The sequence below is a fragment of the Colossoma macropomum genome, unplaced genomic scaffold (genome assembly GCF_904425465.1).
Source record: "Colossoma macropomum unplaced genomic scaffold, Colossoma_macropomum, whole genome shotgun sequence".
Classification (NCBI taxonomy): domain Eukaryota; kingdom Metazoa; phylum Chordata; class Actinopteri; order Characiformes; family Serrasalmidae; genus Colossoma; species Colossoma macropomum.
Genome location: NW_023494791.1, coordinates 29,461,498 through 29,474,870, shown reverse-complemented (window position 1 = coordinate 29,474,870; position 13,373 = coordinate 29,461,498). Strand labels below are relative to the sequence as shown.

Genomic DNA, 13,373 nt, shown 5'->3' with positions numbered 1-13,373 from the left:
TCAGCAGAATAGCTCGAGGTCTGGGCTGGCCAGAGCTTCTGCGAGTGGTTAGCTGTTTCTGAAATGGAGTATTTCCGTAGTGTGCTAGCCACTTTTAGTGTAACTACAGTGAAAATGTGCTCATCATTTCCACATGAATAAAATACATTACATCAACGTAGTTTTGTCTTTCAGTTTACTGACTTTTTGCAATCATTTTGCTGATGTAATTTATGTTAACTTCGTGGAAACAATGTACACATTTGACACCACAAGTTCCGTCATGGTAAAGTAGTGAATTTGCGGTTACAGTGTTCTGTTGTTGAGCCACAAGGAGCCAGCAAAAGAGTTGCATGTGGCTCCAGAGCCACAGGTTACTGACCCCTGTACTAGAGTCACCTAGGAACTCCAGGAGTAAAATGGCTGTACATGCTGGTTTATTTTATGTACAGTACTGTGCAAAATTAGAGACCACACTTCATTTATTTAATTTCCAGTTACACGTGCCACTAAGTACAAGCTACTAACTTTTCAGTGGCAGGAAAAAAGCAGAAAACATATTTTTTACAGAAAAATACAACACATACAACGACTAAATATAAAATTGGACTTTTCAGTATTTAATGTGCCTACTCTTTGCCTTTCAAATCTGCAGGGACATTTTTTTAAATTCAGTCTTTGAAGTTGGTTGCGTTTTCTGCTTCTCGCAGTCCAAGTAATGCCAAACACAGTTCATGATGTTGAGGTCTGGACTCTTCTTTGTTTGATGAGCAAAATTCCTTCTTTTTTCTACCTTCTTTTGTCAGTAATAGCTTCTTGACAGCTACACAACCTTTCCGACTCAGTGTTGAGTTGTCTTCTCACAGTGGAAGGAAGGACAGAAACACTTGTGTATTTTTTCAGATCTGGAGCTTGATTTTCTCCTCTCTCTCAAAGATGGTGACAGTTTTGTTGGTCTTCCCAGTCTTGCGTGGTTGTTAGGAGTCTCATGCTCTCTGTATCATTTAACAACTTTTTGAACTCCAGTTTTGGAAACATCTGCTTCTTTTCTTGCTTCTTTCTTCCTTTGACGTCCCTTTTTGTTATGCAGGTGAATAATAGATCTAATCTCAGAAATATCTCCTGAAATCAATAACTTGTACATAACTCACCCATTTTGACTGGAAATTAAGTGAATAAAGGGTCTCTGACTCTTTGACACAGTACTGTATATTTGCCTATACAAATATATTTATTTAGGTTAAAATTTAATGTCATGTTTTTTTAGGCCAAGGACTACAGATGAAAATGAGCCTTCTGCCTCATTTACAGTTCATTTGATACTGTTTATCAGTGGGTGCAGTCCCTGACAAGTAAATTAGTAAATAAATTAATTTCACCATCATTTATGTTTAGTGCAAGACGTTGTCATTCTTCAAATAGGCAGTGGTGTTTTTGCATTTACTGTTAGGTTAAGCAGGTGAAAAACGGGTGTTTATGGATAATTAAAAATTTTATTTTTTGTTCTGAAGAGGATTGTCTTCTGTTTCTTCTGCTGATCAGCTGCCTCTGATATACAGTGTCAGAATACAGTGTAGAGTGCTTGGACTGAGACACAAGGTCATAGTTGGATGAAGTTTTAGCAGATCAGGTTTGAGATTGTTTAGTGAACTGCCCCAGACTGTCTGGCCTGCTCCTCCGTGTCTGCATAGTGCTAGAAGGACTGTTTTATTAGCATTGCTCAGGAGTGATTTTAGTTTGACAGCAAAGGAAAACAGAAATATAAGAGAGCAGTAATTGTGGCTAAAGTATCTGCCCCCCTTACTGTGTCTGTAACTCGTCCTCTTATTATTTAATTATTTAAAAGTGATTCAGTGAACTGAAAGTTTCACCAACATTCACTTTGCTGTAATTCTTTTGGTATGATTCAGAATTGCATTTAAACACTGAATGCACAAATCTGACTGGAGGAAAATGTAACTGGAGAATAATTCTCACCCAGTGATGGACTACAGTCCATAAACACAATACACCAAGCTGTGTGTTCTCATGTCAGAAAAATGAATTTAATGGCAAGTATAAAGGAACATTTTTGTCACCCAAGATACAAACAATGTAAATGCATCCTCAAAGGGACAACAAGGCCTTTAAGGTCCAGTTGTAGAAGTACACTTCATTCACTTCCCCAGGGGAAAGAGGTGCATCATTAACTTAACTTGTCTTAAACAGAAAAAGCCTAGAGTCAATGCAACCTAAAAAATATAACTGCAGTCGAATGTGGAGTTCTCTCTCTAAAGGTACTGAAGATGTACTCTTAAGGGGACCAGGCCAGTGACAAGAATGTGCAGTTTAGTACAGTTTAGTACAGTTTAGTACCTTTTCTCTGAGACTCTCTTATATTATGTCATATTATAATAGGCAAAATCGATGCAGTTCAGTCTTAGCCCTTCAGATCGATGCGCTGATGCATTTTTACACCCCTTGTGGGTAAATCGGTCTGTGTCTATTTTTAACAGTAATTTACAGTAGCACTAATTTTCCCGAGGGCTCAAAGCAGTTCAGCTCTTACGCCCTCTTCCAGTGCTGGAGCAGCTAGCACTAACGTCCAGCACACATACACGCGCGTGCACACACTCAAATTTCCCTTAGTCACATAATTGCTGTTCAGTCTCTCTCACTCTCAGTCTCTCTTTTTTAGTCTTTACTGTGTGTTTGGACAGTTTGAGTCAGTCAGTTTTTGATCTTTTAATTTAAAGGCAAAATATAAAACCATTGTATTTTACACTACACCTGTCATGATATTTTAGCTGATATTTAATTGCCATATAAAGACTTACGATTAAAATCGAGTAGTCTTTTTGTTGTTCATTGTCTACAGCTATTATAGTACAAGTCAAAAGTGGCCAAATTGGCTGATTAGCTATCTTGCTTCCTAGCTGTCGATATATATCTCCCAGTGGACAACAGAAACAGCTCAAGCTCAAGTAAACAAACATTTCATTAAATGCATTCACTGCTTTCATATATTTACACATTGAAATTTATTTACATGCATCTGCCTCACTTCTCTTTGTTGTGATGTAACATAATTACAGAAGCTAACAACTGTGAAAAATACTTGCGGTTATTATTATTATTGTTGTTGTTGATGAACAATGTTCATCAGTTTTACTAATCAATGTTTTAATGTAATAGGAAAAAAACGTATTGTTATCAACCATACAGCACATTGGTGCTCGTCTGAGCAGGCGTCTGAGCTTGTCTCTGCCGCCAGAGATAACGGACGCACACACCTTCAATTCCATTCCACTGAAACAACATGAAAACATTTACAAGGCTTTGCAGTATGGTGTCCCTCTACCTATCTAGATGAATCTCCCTCTCTGTCCCTCTCTCTTTCTAATGCACACTCTCACACACTCATGGGTCCCTACCTCCACCCCCGCCCCCCAAAGCCGCAGTGCCACAGCCCCCAGCTCTCCCAGCATGCCCCTCTTTCTCTTACTCTAATGAGTTGCAACACAGATAATGTGGCTGATGATCTTTCATTGATTTGGCTATCACTTGCTTGTCTGGTAATTGATCCGTAGCTGAGGCTCTAGTTAATTATATGGGCTTCGACATGGCCCCTGCTCTGGGGGGAATTTCAAGTCTTGCAGAATAATAGTTTTAATAAAGGAGTCTATTACTGTGGCTGTGTGCCTTTTTTCTGCCTGCTTCAGAGATTTCCCTCACCGTGGGACCTTTTTTTCCTCTTCCTTTCTCTTTCCCTTTGCTGCATATCACACTTCTCTTCTCTTCTCTTCTCTTCTCTTCTCTTCTCTTCTGTGATGTACAATGGTTATTGTTAAATGTTACAGCACAGTGTACAACTTTGTAACCATCATCCTCTGCTGAACAAAAGTGAAAGACAGTGAAGAGAGAAAAAGGGGACAGTACACTGATGATAAAAAAGGGAGGGAGAAAGATGAGAAAGAGGGAGAGAGACAAAAGGATGAGAGAGGAAAAGGAAAAAGAATGAGGCGAGAGAAAGAAATATAGAGAGGAGAAAGGGGCAAAAGAGAGAGAGTAAAGAAGACAAAAGAAGAGAGAGATAGAGTGCGAGAGAAAGAGAGAAGAGAAAGGGACAGAGAGAGAAAAGAGAGAGAGAGAGAGAGAAAAGAGAAAGTGACAGAGAGAGAAAAGAGGAGAAAGGGGCAGAAAGAGAGAAAGAGAGAGAAAGAAATGAGGAGAATGAGAGAGGCTGACAGAGTCGCTGAAACCACCCACAAATAAGAGAGCTGTTAATGGGGAGAGCAGGAGCAGCTGAAAGACTGAGTGGCACTCGAAAAATCAAGAGAGCAGCACAGAGAGAGAGAGAGAGAGAAATAGAGAAGGAGATATGTGACAGTGGGGAAGTGACTGGAAACACTGAAGAAAAAAAAGAATGTGAGAGATGTTGGGATTTTTATGGAGTGGACCTTGGCTGCTGGTTTAAATGGCACAATCTACAGCTGCTAGAGAAGAGAGGAGATTTAATTGATGTCTATTCACTCATTTAGAAACCATTGTTAAACAGAAATAAAGAGATAAAGAGGAGAGAGAGGGAGAGAAGGAAAAAACGGCAGACACGGCGGGCGACAGTGTGACAGTCGGCTCCCATTACCGTCCATTTACCTGAAATAATGTGGCCTTCAGTGGCCAGAGTGAGACAGAGAGAGAGAGAGTGATGAAAGGAGAAACAAAAGAAGGTGCGTTAAGTTCTTATGTCGGCTGCCACCGTTTTTCTTGCTCTTTTTTATCCACTCGCTGTAAAAGGAAAGAAAAAAAAGAGAAGAGATTTGATCAGACAAAATGCTGCAGAGATTACAGTGGTAAAGGTTAGCACTAGCTGTCATTAGTGCTGTACAGAAGGCTTTTAACACACACCAACCGCTGCTGTCTCCTACAATTTACCACAAATTTTCAAGTGGCTTTATATATATATATATATATATATATATATATATATATATATATATATATATATATGTGTGTGTGTGTGTGTGTGTGTGTATGTATATATATATATATATATATATATATATATATATATATTATATATACACATGGGTGTGTATATAAACATGTATATACACATACTTTATTAAAGGCCTATATATATGCATATATTTATAAATATAAATGTAACACAAGTGTGTGTTTGTACCATCCACAGAACACTCACTACTGACATTCAAAAGTTTGGAATCACATGTCATATCAGTACTTTTTGTTTATTCTTTATATACAATATTTTTAGCATTATATAATGTAGAAATGTTGTAATATAATGTTATGTAGTGTGATATTCTTTTCAATATTGTAAGTATTTAAGGATCAACAAGAAATGATAAAACGTACTGTACTGTAATTCTCCGTTCACATTATTTTTTCTCAGGTTTTCGGCCTCCAAATTTGATCATCACTTTTAAACAATGATGCATTATGAATGCTAATTTTATTAGAACATCATTCTGGATATTAATTTTCTTATAACTTTATTTATAATACATAGCTTTCTGAGTTTGAGAATAATCATCTTCATAATTATTTGATGCTAACATATTAGAATAATTATATACACTTTTTTCTCATCTTTATACATCATTGTATATACACATATATATGTATGCAGAGAGAGGTTTATATATACATAATGCAAGCGATTTTGAAATAGTCACTTTGCGCACACACACACACACACACACGCACACAGCGAGTTTGCAGTGACACCTTGTTCACTGCTTAAAGACAGGCTTAAAGACTGTCATTTTAGCCCCTAGCATCAGGGGAGAGTGGAGTGTGTCAGAGAGAGAGAGAGAAAGAGAGAGAAAGGGAGAGAGAGAGGGAGGAATATGCACAATAATAACAAAAAATAGGTTCATTACACACGACATTTTTCTCTGGAAATGTCTCGTCATGTAAAACGTGTGTGTGAGAGGCTTATGCATGCGTGTGTATGTGTGTGATGCTGCTTTTCTCTTTGTATTCCCCTCTTTGTGGTTCTCGGCTGCTGGGACTAATTTGGCAGAAATGGAAGCTCTTCCTCATTTTTTTTTTCTTAATTAAAATCTGAAAGCATCCACATGGGGGTTCCCTCAGTGTGTGTGTGTGTGTGTGTGTGTACAAGCTTGTGTGTGCGCAAATGGGGATAAGTGTGTGTATGATTATGTGGCCTGCCACACTCATGGTATGTTTTTGTGTGTGTGTGTGTGTGTGTGTGGTTGTGTGTGATTAGAGCCATTAGCAGACAAAGGAAGCAGATCGTAATAAAGCTAGCATTGGTCTGGCCACCTTAAAATAACTGGAACTGCCTTTCTATCATAAACACACACACACACACACACACACACAAACATATCATGAGGGCAGGGCGCATAATCATACATACATACACACACTGGCAGGTATAAAGTGTACAGAAGTGTCTGGTGTTATTGTTCCTTTCTTTCCACCACTGTTTTCTAGTGTGTGTTGGGCTCCAGGCTGAAGTGTGTATGAACACAGCATGTGAAAGTGTGTGTGTTTAAATGTTTACACAGATCTGCACCATGGAACTGCAAGTGTGTGTGTGTGTGTGTATCAGCTCCTCTGAGGATTGGTGTGGAGAAGCATGAGCTGGTAATAAGACAGGAACAGTCAAGGTTTCCTCTCACTCTCTCCCCCCCCCCTCTTTCTCTCTTTCTCTCTCCCTCTCTCTTTCTCTCTCTCTCTCTCTCTCCCCTCTCTTCCTCCCCCTCTCCTTTTTCTCTTTCTAACTTTCTCTCAGTTTGTCTGTCCCTTTCTTTCTTTCTTTCTTTCTTTCTTTCTTTCTTTCTTTCTTTCTTTCTTTCCTATTCTCCATCCTTCTCCTCTCTTTCTCTCTTTCTCTCTTTCTCTCTCTCTCTCTCTCTCTCTCTCTCTCTCTCTCTCTCTCTCTCTCTCTCTCTCCTCCAGTGATCTGCTCCCCTACTGAGTGAGAGAGTGAGAGAGAGAGAGTGTCATTGAGTGCCAGTGAGTGGAGAGCAGTTGACTCAGACGCTCTCTGGCCTAACACACACACACACACACGGCAACATGCTGCATTCACAAGTACACACTCACACGGTGCTAACGGAGCGCAGAGGAGTTTGTCTGGAGAGATACAGAGAGAGAGAGAGAGAGAGAGAGAGGCAGAGAGAGAGAGGGAGGGCACCTGATCTCACAGCTGGGAGGGAAAGTGGACAGTTGATGGTGAGACTGAAGAAAGCAGAGATTTATTGTTGTTTTAATCTCTTTTAAATAAAGTGTCACTTTATGAGGACTTTTACTTGTTTTTGAACATCTGTATCCGTTAATTTATTAATTTAGTCAGTTTTGACTTTGATCAGTGTTTGGGTGTGTGACAGTGAGGGGTGTTACTGAAGAGTAAAGGTGTGTATTATTTTTGCTGAGGGAGATTTTGGGGGAGTATTTTGTATGGTGTGTGTGTGTGTGTGTGTGTGTGTGTGTGTGTGGAGTGTGTGAGGGGTTGAAAGGGCACGCTTCGGGTGAGTGGGTTTGTTTGGCAAGTGGTTTCTGGTTGGAATGTATGTCCGTGTATATGTGCGTGTGTGTGTTTGGAGGGCAGCCCGTGACTGACACACAGAGAAAAGCAGGCGGGAGGTGTGTGTGTGTGGATTGGGAGGGGGGGTGGATGGGGGGTATCCTCTCCTCCTTCTCCATCTTTTCTGCCATCCCCCTTTTCTCTCCCTCCTCCTCCTCCTCTCTCGCTCCCTCCCTCTTTTCTTCCCTCCCTCCTTACCTCCCTCACTCCTCGCTCGTCCTGCCCTCTGCTAGCACATGTGGCCCCTGAGGAAATCTCCAGCGCGCTGCTGAATGAACTCGACACACACACACACGCACACACACACACACACACACTCTCACACACGCACACACACAGTCTCCGCTAACCGGCAGCGCGCTCTACTCCTCTCTCTCTTTCTCTCCGGAGAAAGACAGGAAAAGAGAGAGTGAGTGAGTGAGTGAGTGAGTGAGAGGGGAAAAGCAACAGGAAAGGGAAAAAGAAAAGAAAAGGAGAGAAAAGGAAAAGAAAAGAAAAGAAAAGAAAGAGAGGAGCATCTGTTTTTTTTCTTTGCTTCACTCTGCTCTCTCTCTCTCTCACTCTCTCGCCACTGCTGCCAGTCTGCAGAGACGGAGCTGGATGTGAGAGGAGGATCGGAGCAGGAGATCGCGAAGGAAGAGGAGAGCGGCGGAGGGAGAGGTGGAAGAAGAGAGGGAAGAAGAGAAAGAGAAGAAAGAGAAAGAGACGGACGAGGAGCAGAGAGCTCCATGCAGTTCAGCACCAGACCGGCCAGCGTGGAGCCGGGCTACATGGGGACATGGCAGCAGCAGAACACTGACAGCAACCTCCTGTTCAGGATGTCCCAGCAGGTCAGTCAGCCTTTACACTCCTCCACTCGTCTGTCCATCCCTCTCTTCTCATCCTTTTTATCCCTGTATGTCTGTCTGCTTGTATGGATGCAACTTTGTTGTCCGTTTATGATAATTTGACCTTTTGGCTGCATTGAAACTTGAAGCTAAATATGTAAACATAAGAAAAGAAATAAAAGACGTAAACAAGCTTCACAACATCTCTCCATCTCTCTCTCCTCATCCCTCTCTCTCTCTCTCTCTCACTCTGTCTGTCGGTGTAGACGCATAGGTAACTTTAGTGTCTGTTTCCAATATTTTGTCATTTGCCTTGTATCGCTGCAGAGGACATGAACTGTAAAAAAAAAATATATAAAATACACATTAAAAGAGTTTAGCTCCATCCCTCCATCCCTATCTCTTCTTCTTCATCCCTGCATTTCTTTGTGTCTGCACACAAACATAACTTTATTTTACATTTCCAATATTTTGTCCTTTGCTTAATGATGGCTCACAAGAAATGCATTATAACAAAACTAGACACAAAACAAACATTAAAATGTAAATAAATAAAGCGCTTAAAGAAGCTTCGTTCTATCCCTCCATCCCTCTCTCGTCATCCCTCTCGCTCTCTCTGCCCATACACACACGTTGTCAACTTTATTGTTTTCAGTAATTTGTCTCAGGCTTCATGGTTCCTGCATTACAACTAGAAGCAAAGGGCATAAACAAAACAAACAAAAACAGAAGAGCGTCAACGCATCCCTTCATCTCTCTCTCTCTTTCATCCCTCTTTCTCTGATAGATCACTCCATGTAGACATGATGATAACTTTATTGTCGGTTTCTTAGGCTGAAGGTGAAGGCTGTTTACAGCACGAACAAACTAGAAACAAAACACTTCTTTTTATCCCTCTCTCTTCATCCTTTTCTTTAGCTTTATTTTTCAATGTATGAAAATTATTTTATTATCAATTTCTGGACTTTTGCTTTGGGGCTTGCCCGCTTCACAGCTCTAAAAAAAAGGAGTAAAACATAAAAACTACTACAAAAAAAAAAACATTAAAGGGTTTCCATCCCTCTATCTCTCTGTTCGTGTAGATCGGTTGTTGTCAATGCTTGTCCTGGATGTTTGAATGTTTTCACACTCTAACGCACCTGATTATTCAGCTCAGGTGTGTTTTTAAATGAGAAAAAACGCTAAAATATCCAGAGAAAGGTAGAGAAACACTAGAGTAGATAGATAGATAGATAGATAGATAGATAGATAGATAGATAGATAGATAGATAGATAGATAGATAGATAGATAGATAGATAGATAGATAGATAGATAGATAGATAGATAGATAGATAGATAGAACTTTATTTTTTCTTACATCAAAATATTTTACAAAATAAAATAGAAGCAAAAAGAAACCACATAAACATAACCCTAATACATAAAAGAGCTTCATCCTCCACTTTAACGTAGAGGTAAGGCTGAAATAATAGAGTAAACGTGCTGCTCAGCGATTCTCTCTGTGTGTCCCGTGTGTGCTGCGCTCTCATCCTGGTGTTACTGGTGCAGAAATGCGTGAGTGTGTGCATGTGTAAGTTTCTTTGTGTGTTTTGCTTTAAGTGGCGCTGTAGTGATTGTGCTGCCTGTAGTGTTTTTTGTATGATGCATGTTCTGTTCTTGTTTTAGATTTTTGTAAATAAGGTAACAAAGCAATTCAAAACCGTATTTTTAATTTTGTTTTCAATTCGGAGTGTGTGCATGTGACTGTGTGTTTGTACACACTATCATTGTTACTTTTGTTTATTTATTTAGTTATTTGTTCTGTGTAGATTCTGAATGGTGGGAATATTGCAGGGATCCATCCTGCTGTGCCATGTGTGTGCTGTCCGTGTGCGATGTGTGATGTGTGTGTGTTTGGTTTGGGTCGGCCCGTGCTCTGAAGTAAATGACCTGCCTGTAAAACGCTAAAACACACACTTGCACACACACACGCTCTGGTTTACAGCTGGTTTGATTCCACAATTTGCAGAGATGAACACGAGTGAAAGGAACAGAGAGTGAGAGGGGGTTCGGGGGAGTTATTTGGCAACCTTCAGTGCCGTGCACTGTGGAAGGAGTGATGGAGAGGGGAGTGCAGGGGTGAAGGGGTGGAGGGAGGGGGGCAGTTGGCTTATAATTCATCATCAGGGCCGGACCCTCGGTGCCATGCACGGAGTGGTACACGCACCCGCCGCCTGGACACTTCTTTACACAACACACACACCGGGGGCTGCAGGGTCCAAGTAAGGAGGGGGAGCATATTTCTTTTTTTTTTGGTTGTTGAGGGTTTTTGGCACAGGACTGATATAAAGCCTAAAACAAAGATTTAAAGTGCACAAAGTATAAAAGTGCTTAAAATAATGCTTCTTTTATAGCTTGATAAGCTTAGTATATCTATTCATCTATCTCTCTCTATATATATTTGCAGACTAACCACTAACCATAAGTTAATCAAATATGCTATTTGACTACTTACTTTATTCATGCAGCATGTGTGTGTGTGTCTGTGTATGTGTGTTGTTGCTGCTCTGCTCCTCTCACCTGCTGCTCAGGTGACCTCATGCTGGTGCTTCTGCTGTAGTGTGTGTGTGAGTGTGTGTGAGTTTGATGATGATGATGAGTTAAGTCACTCAGATCCCCCAGATTATTGTATTAAATTAAGGGTAATGCTGGTAATGGTGCAACAGGAGTTTTGGGTTCAGAGTTACTACCTTTACAATCACCACACACACACACACACACACACACACACACAAGGTGAGGAAGTTTAAATACACTCTTAATAAAAACACTTTCCACGCTGCTGTGGGCTTTAAGGCTGCTGCTCTGTACTGATCAGATTGAGAAAGGAGGGAACAGGTCTGTAAATAAAGTGTATAAGTGGGAGAAACGAAATAAAAACAGAAGACCTTCAGCACCTTTTAGTTATTAGTTATTTAGTCTCTGAAGAGAATTCGTTTGAAAACATTATTATTATTATTATTATTATTATTATTATTATTCATTTAATTCGTTCTATTTTATTATACTTTTTTATTGTTGCTATACAGTTAAAGTTGAGTGTGCGGCGTGCTGCTGTGTGCGGGCTCCTCGTGCGGCTCCGCTCTGTGCTGCTCCGCGCGCGCTGTTCGCTGCGTGTCTCACCTGTTTCGGAATAGCGGCTTTGGGATTTTTATTACTTTTGTATTTTATTGTGTTCATTTATCAGCGCTTTGATGTGTGTGTGTTGTGTTTTGTGAGCGTGCGCTTGTGTTCTAGAACGTTCAGCCAGTGTTCTAGAACGTTGAGCCTGTGTTGCAGAACGTTCAGCATGTGTTCTAGATCGCCGACGATGTTGATGCTGCCGGAGTTCTAGAACGCTCAGTTCCTCGCTCCGTGCGCGCGCTCTGTTCCACCTTGTGTCTGAGCGCCGCTTTGATGCGCCGCCGCGCGCGAGCCGCGCGCACACACACGCACACACACACACACACACGCACACACACGCACGCACACTCACACACACACGCAAACACGGAGTGATCAAAGATATGATGATGATGATGATGATGATGATTATTATTATTATTATTATTATTATTATTATTATTATATTCTTGTTTTTACTGTAGTTAAACTGACCTCAGGCGAAATAACCATGCAGCACCATCACATTAAACATCTAAATAAAAAAGATATAATAATAATAATAATAATAATAATAATAGTAATAATAATGTGTTTGAGCGCTGTGCTGCTTAAGCGACGCTGCTGTAATTAAACGTAATGGATATATAATATTTCAATATTACACCCTTTCCACTCCTGTGAAAACGAACCTACTGTCAGAATAATAATATTAAAGATTATAATAATAAAATCGATTTAATAAAATGATGATTAAAATAATTCTTTTTTTTCTCTGTGGTTATTATATTTCTCTTATTTCTGTTCCGTTATAAATAATAATTCAGATTACTGTAGAAAAGTGATTTATTTCCTGCAGGTACAGTAGTGTTTAAATTCGTACAGTCACTCACAGAGCACAGTTATTAATGTGATTATTAGTTAGTGATGATTACTGTGTTTATTTTGAATCTGGCTGGTTTTTCCTGCGTGTTGTTTGAGCGCTGAATGTGGCGCCGTGTTTCTGCAGAGCGGAGCTAAAGGAGCGAACCGCAGCGCTTTAGACCGACAAAACAAACAAACAAATATACAAAATAGAGAAAATAAACAAAAGACAACGAACGAACAAACGAACAAACAAATAAATAAATAAATAAATAGGAGCGATGATTACAGACACCTTAACAGCTAACTCATAAAAACAGAAATAATGTGTAAATTTATTTCACTTTCTCTGTATTTATTTGTCCTTCTCTCTCCTCTATCTTTCTTTCTCTCTCTTTCCTCTCTCTCTTTCTCCTTCTCTTTCATTCTTTCTTTGTCTCTCTCTATCTCTCTATCTCTCTCTCTCTCTCTCTTTCCTTCTCTTTCCTTCTCTCTCTCTCTCTCTCTCTCTCTCTCTCTCTCTCTATGTGTCTCACTCTCAGTTGTGAGCAGGTGTTTGACGTCCTCTCAGTCCAGAGTTAAAACAGAGAGAAATTCTAATAAATCTCACTGAATTTAATTAAAGTAAAAACAAACAGTTTAAATCATTAAATCATCTCTATCACACCAAGCCTTTACTGACCTGTACTGACCGGGGTCAGAGAGTCTGCTACTGACCACCAGATTTACGTGGATTTACTAATACATCACAGAGAGAGAGAGAGAGAGAGAGAGAGAGATGATTTGACATATACTTAAACATGATCACACCAGTAAAGCTTAGTGAACTGAGCTGAATTACATCATGAGTCGAGTTGAACTGAATTAAAACGAATTGAAGGAGAGACAGAGTGAAAGAATGAAAGAGAGAGAGAGAGAGGGAGAGCAAGAGAGAGAAGAGTGAAAGGTACAGAAAAGGAGAATGGAGAAAGAAAAGAAACAGAAAAACAGGGTTTGG

General features: G+C 40.1%; 1 protein-coding gene across 3 annotated transcripts in view; it reads left to right on the top strand.

Moving 5' to 3' along the window:
• Nucleotides 1-13,373, top strand: part of bnc2 (basonuclin 2) — a 262,007-nt gene that overhangs the window by 106,859 nt on the left and 141,775 nt on the right. For all 3 annotated transcript variants that reach the window (XM_036574807.1, XM_036574808.1, XM_036574810.1), the window contains exon 2: nucleotides 8,125-8,373. In XM_036574807.1, the coding sequence (XP_036430700.1) occupies nucleotides 8,125-8,373 (249 nt within the window). The remainder of the gene's footprint in view (nucleotides 1-8,124; nucleotides 8,374-13,373) is intronic.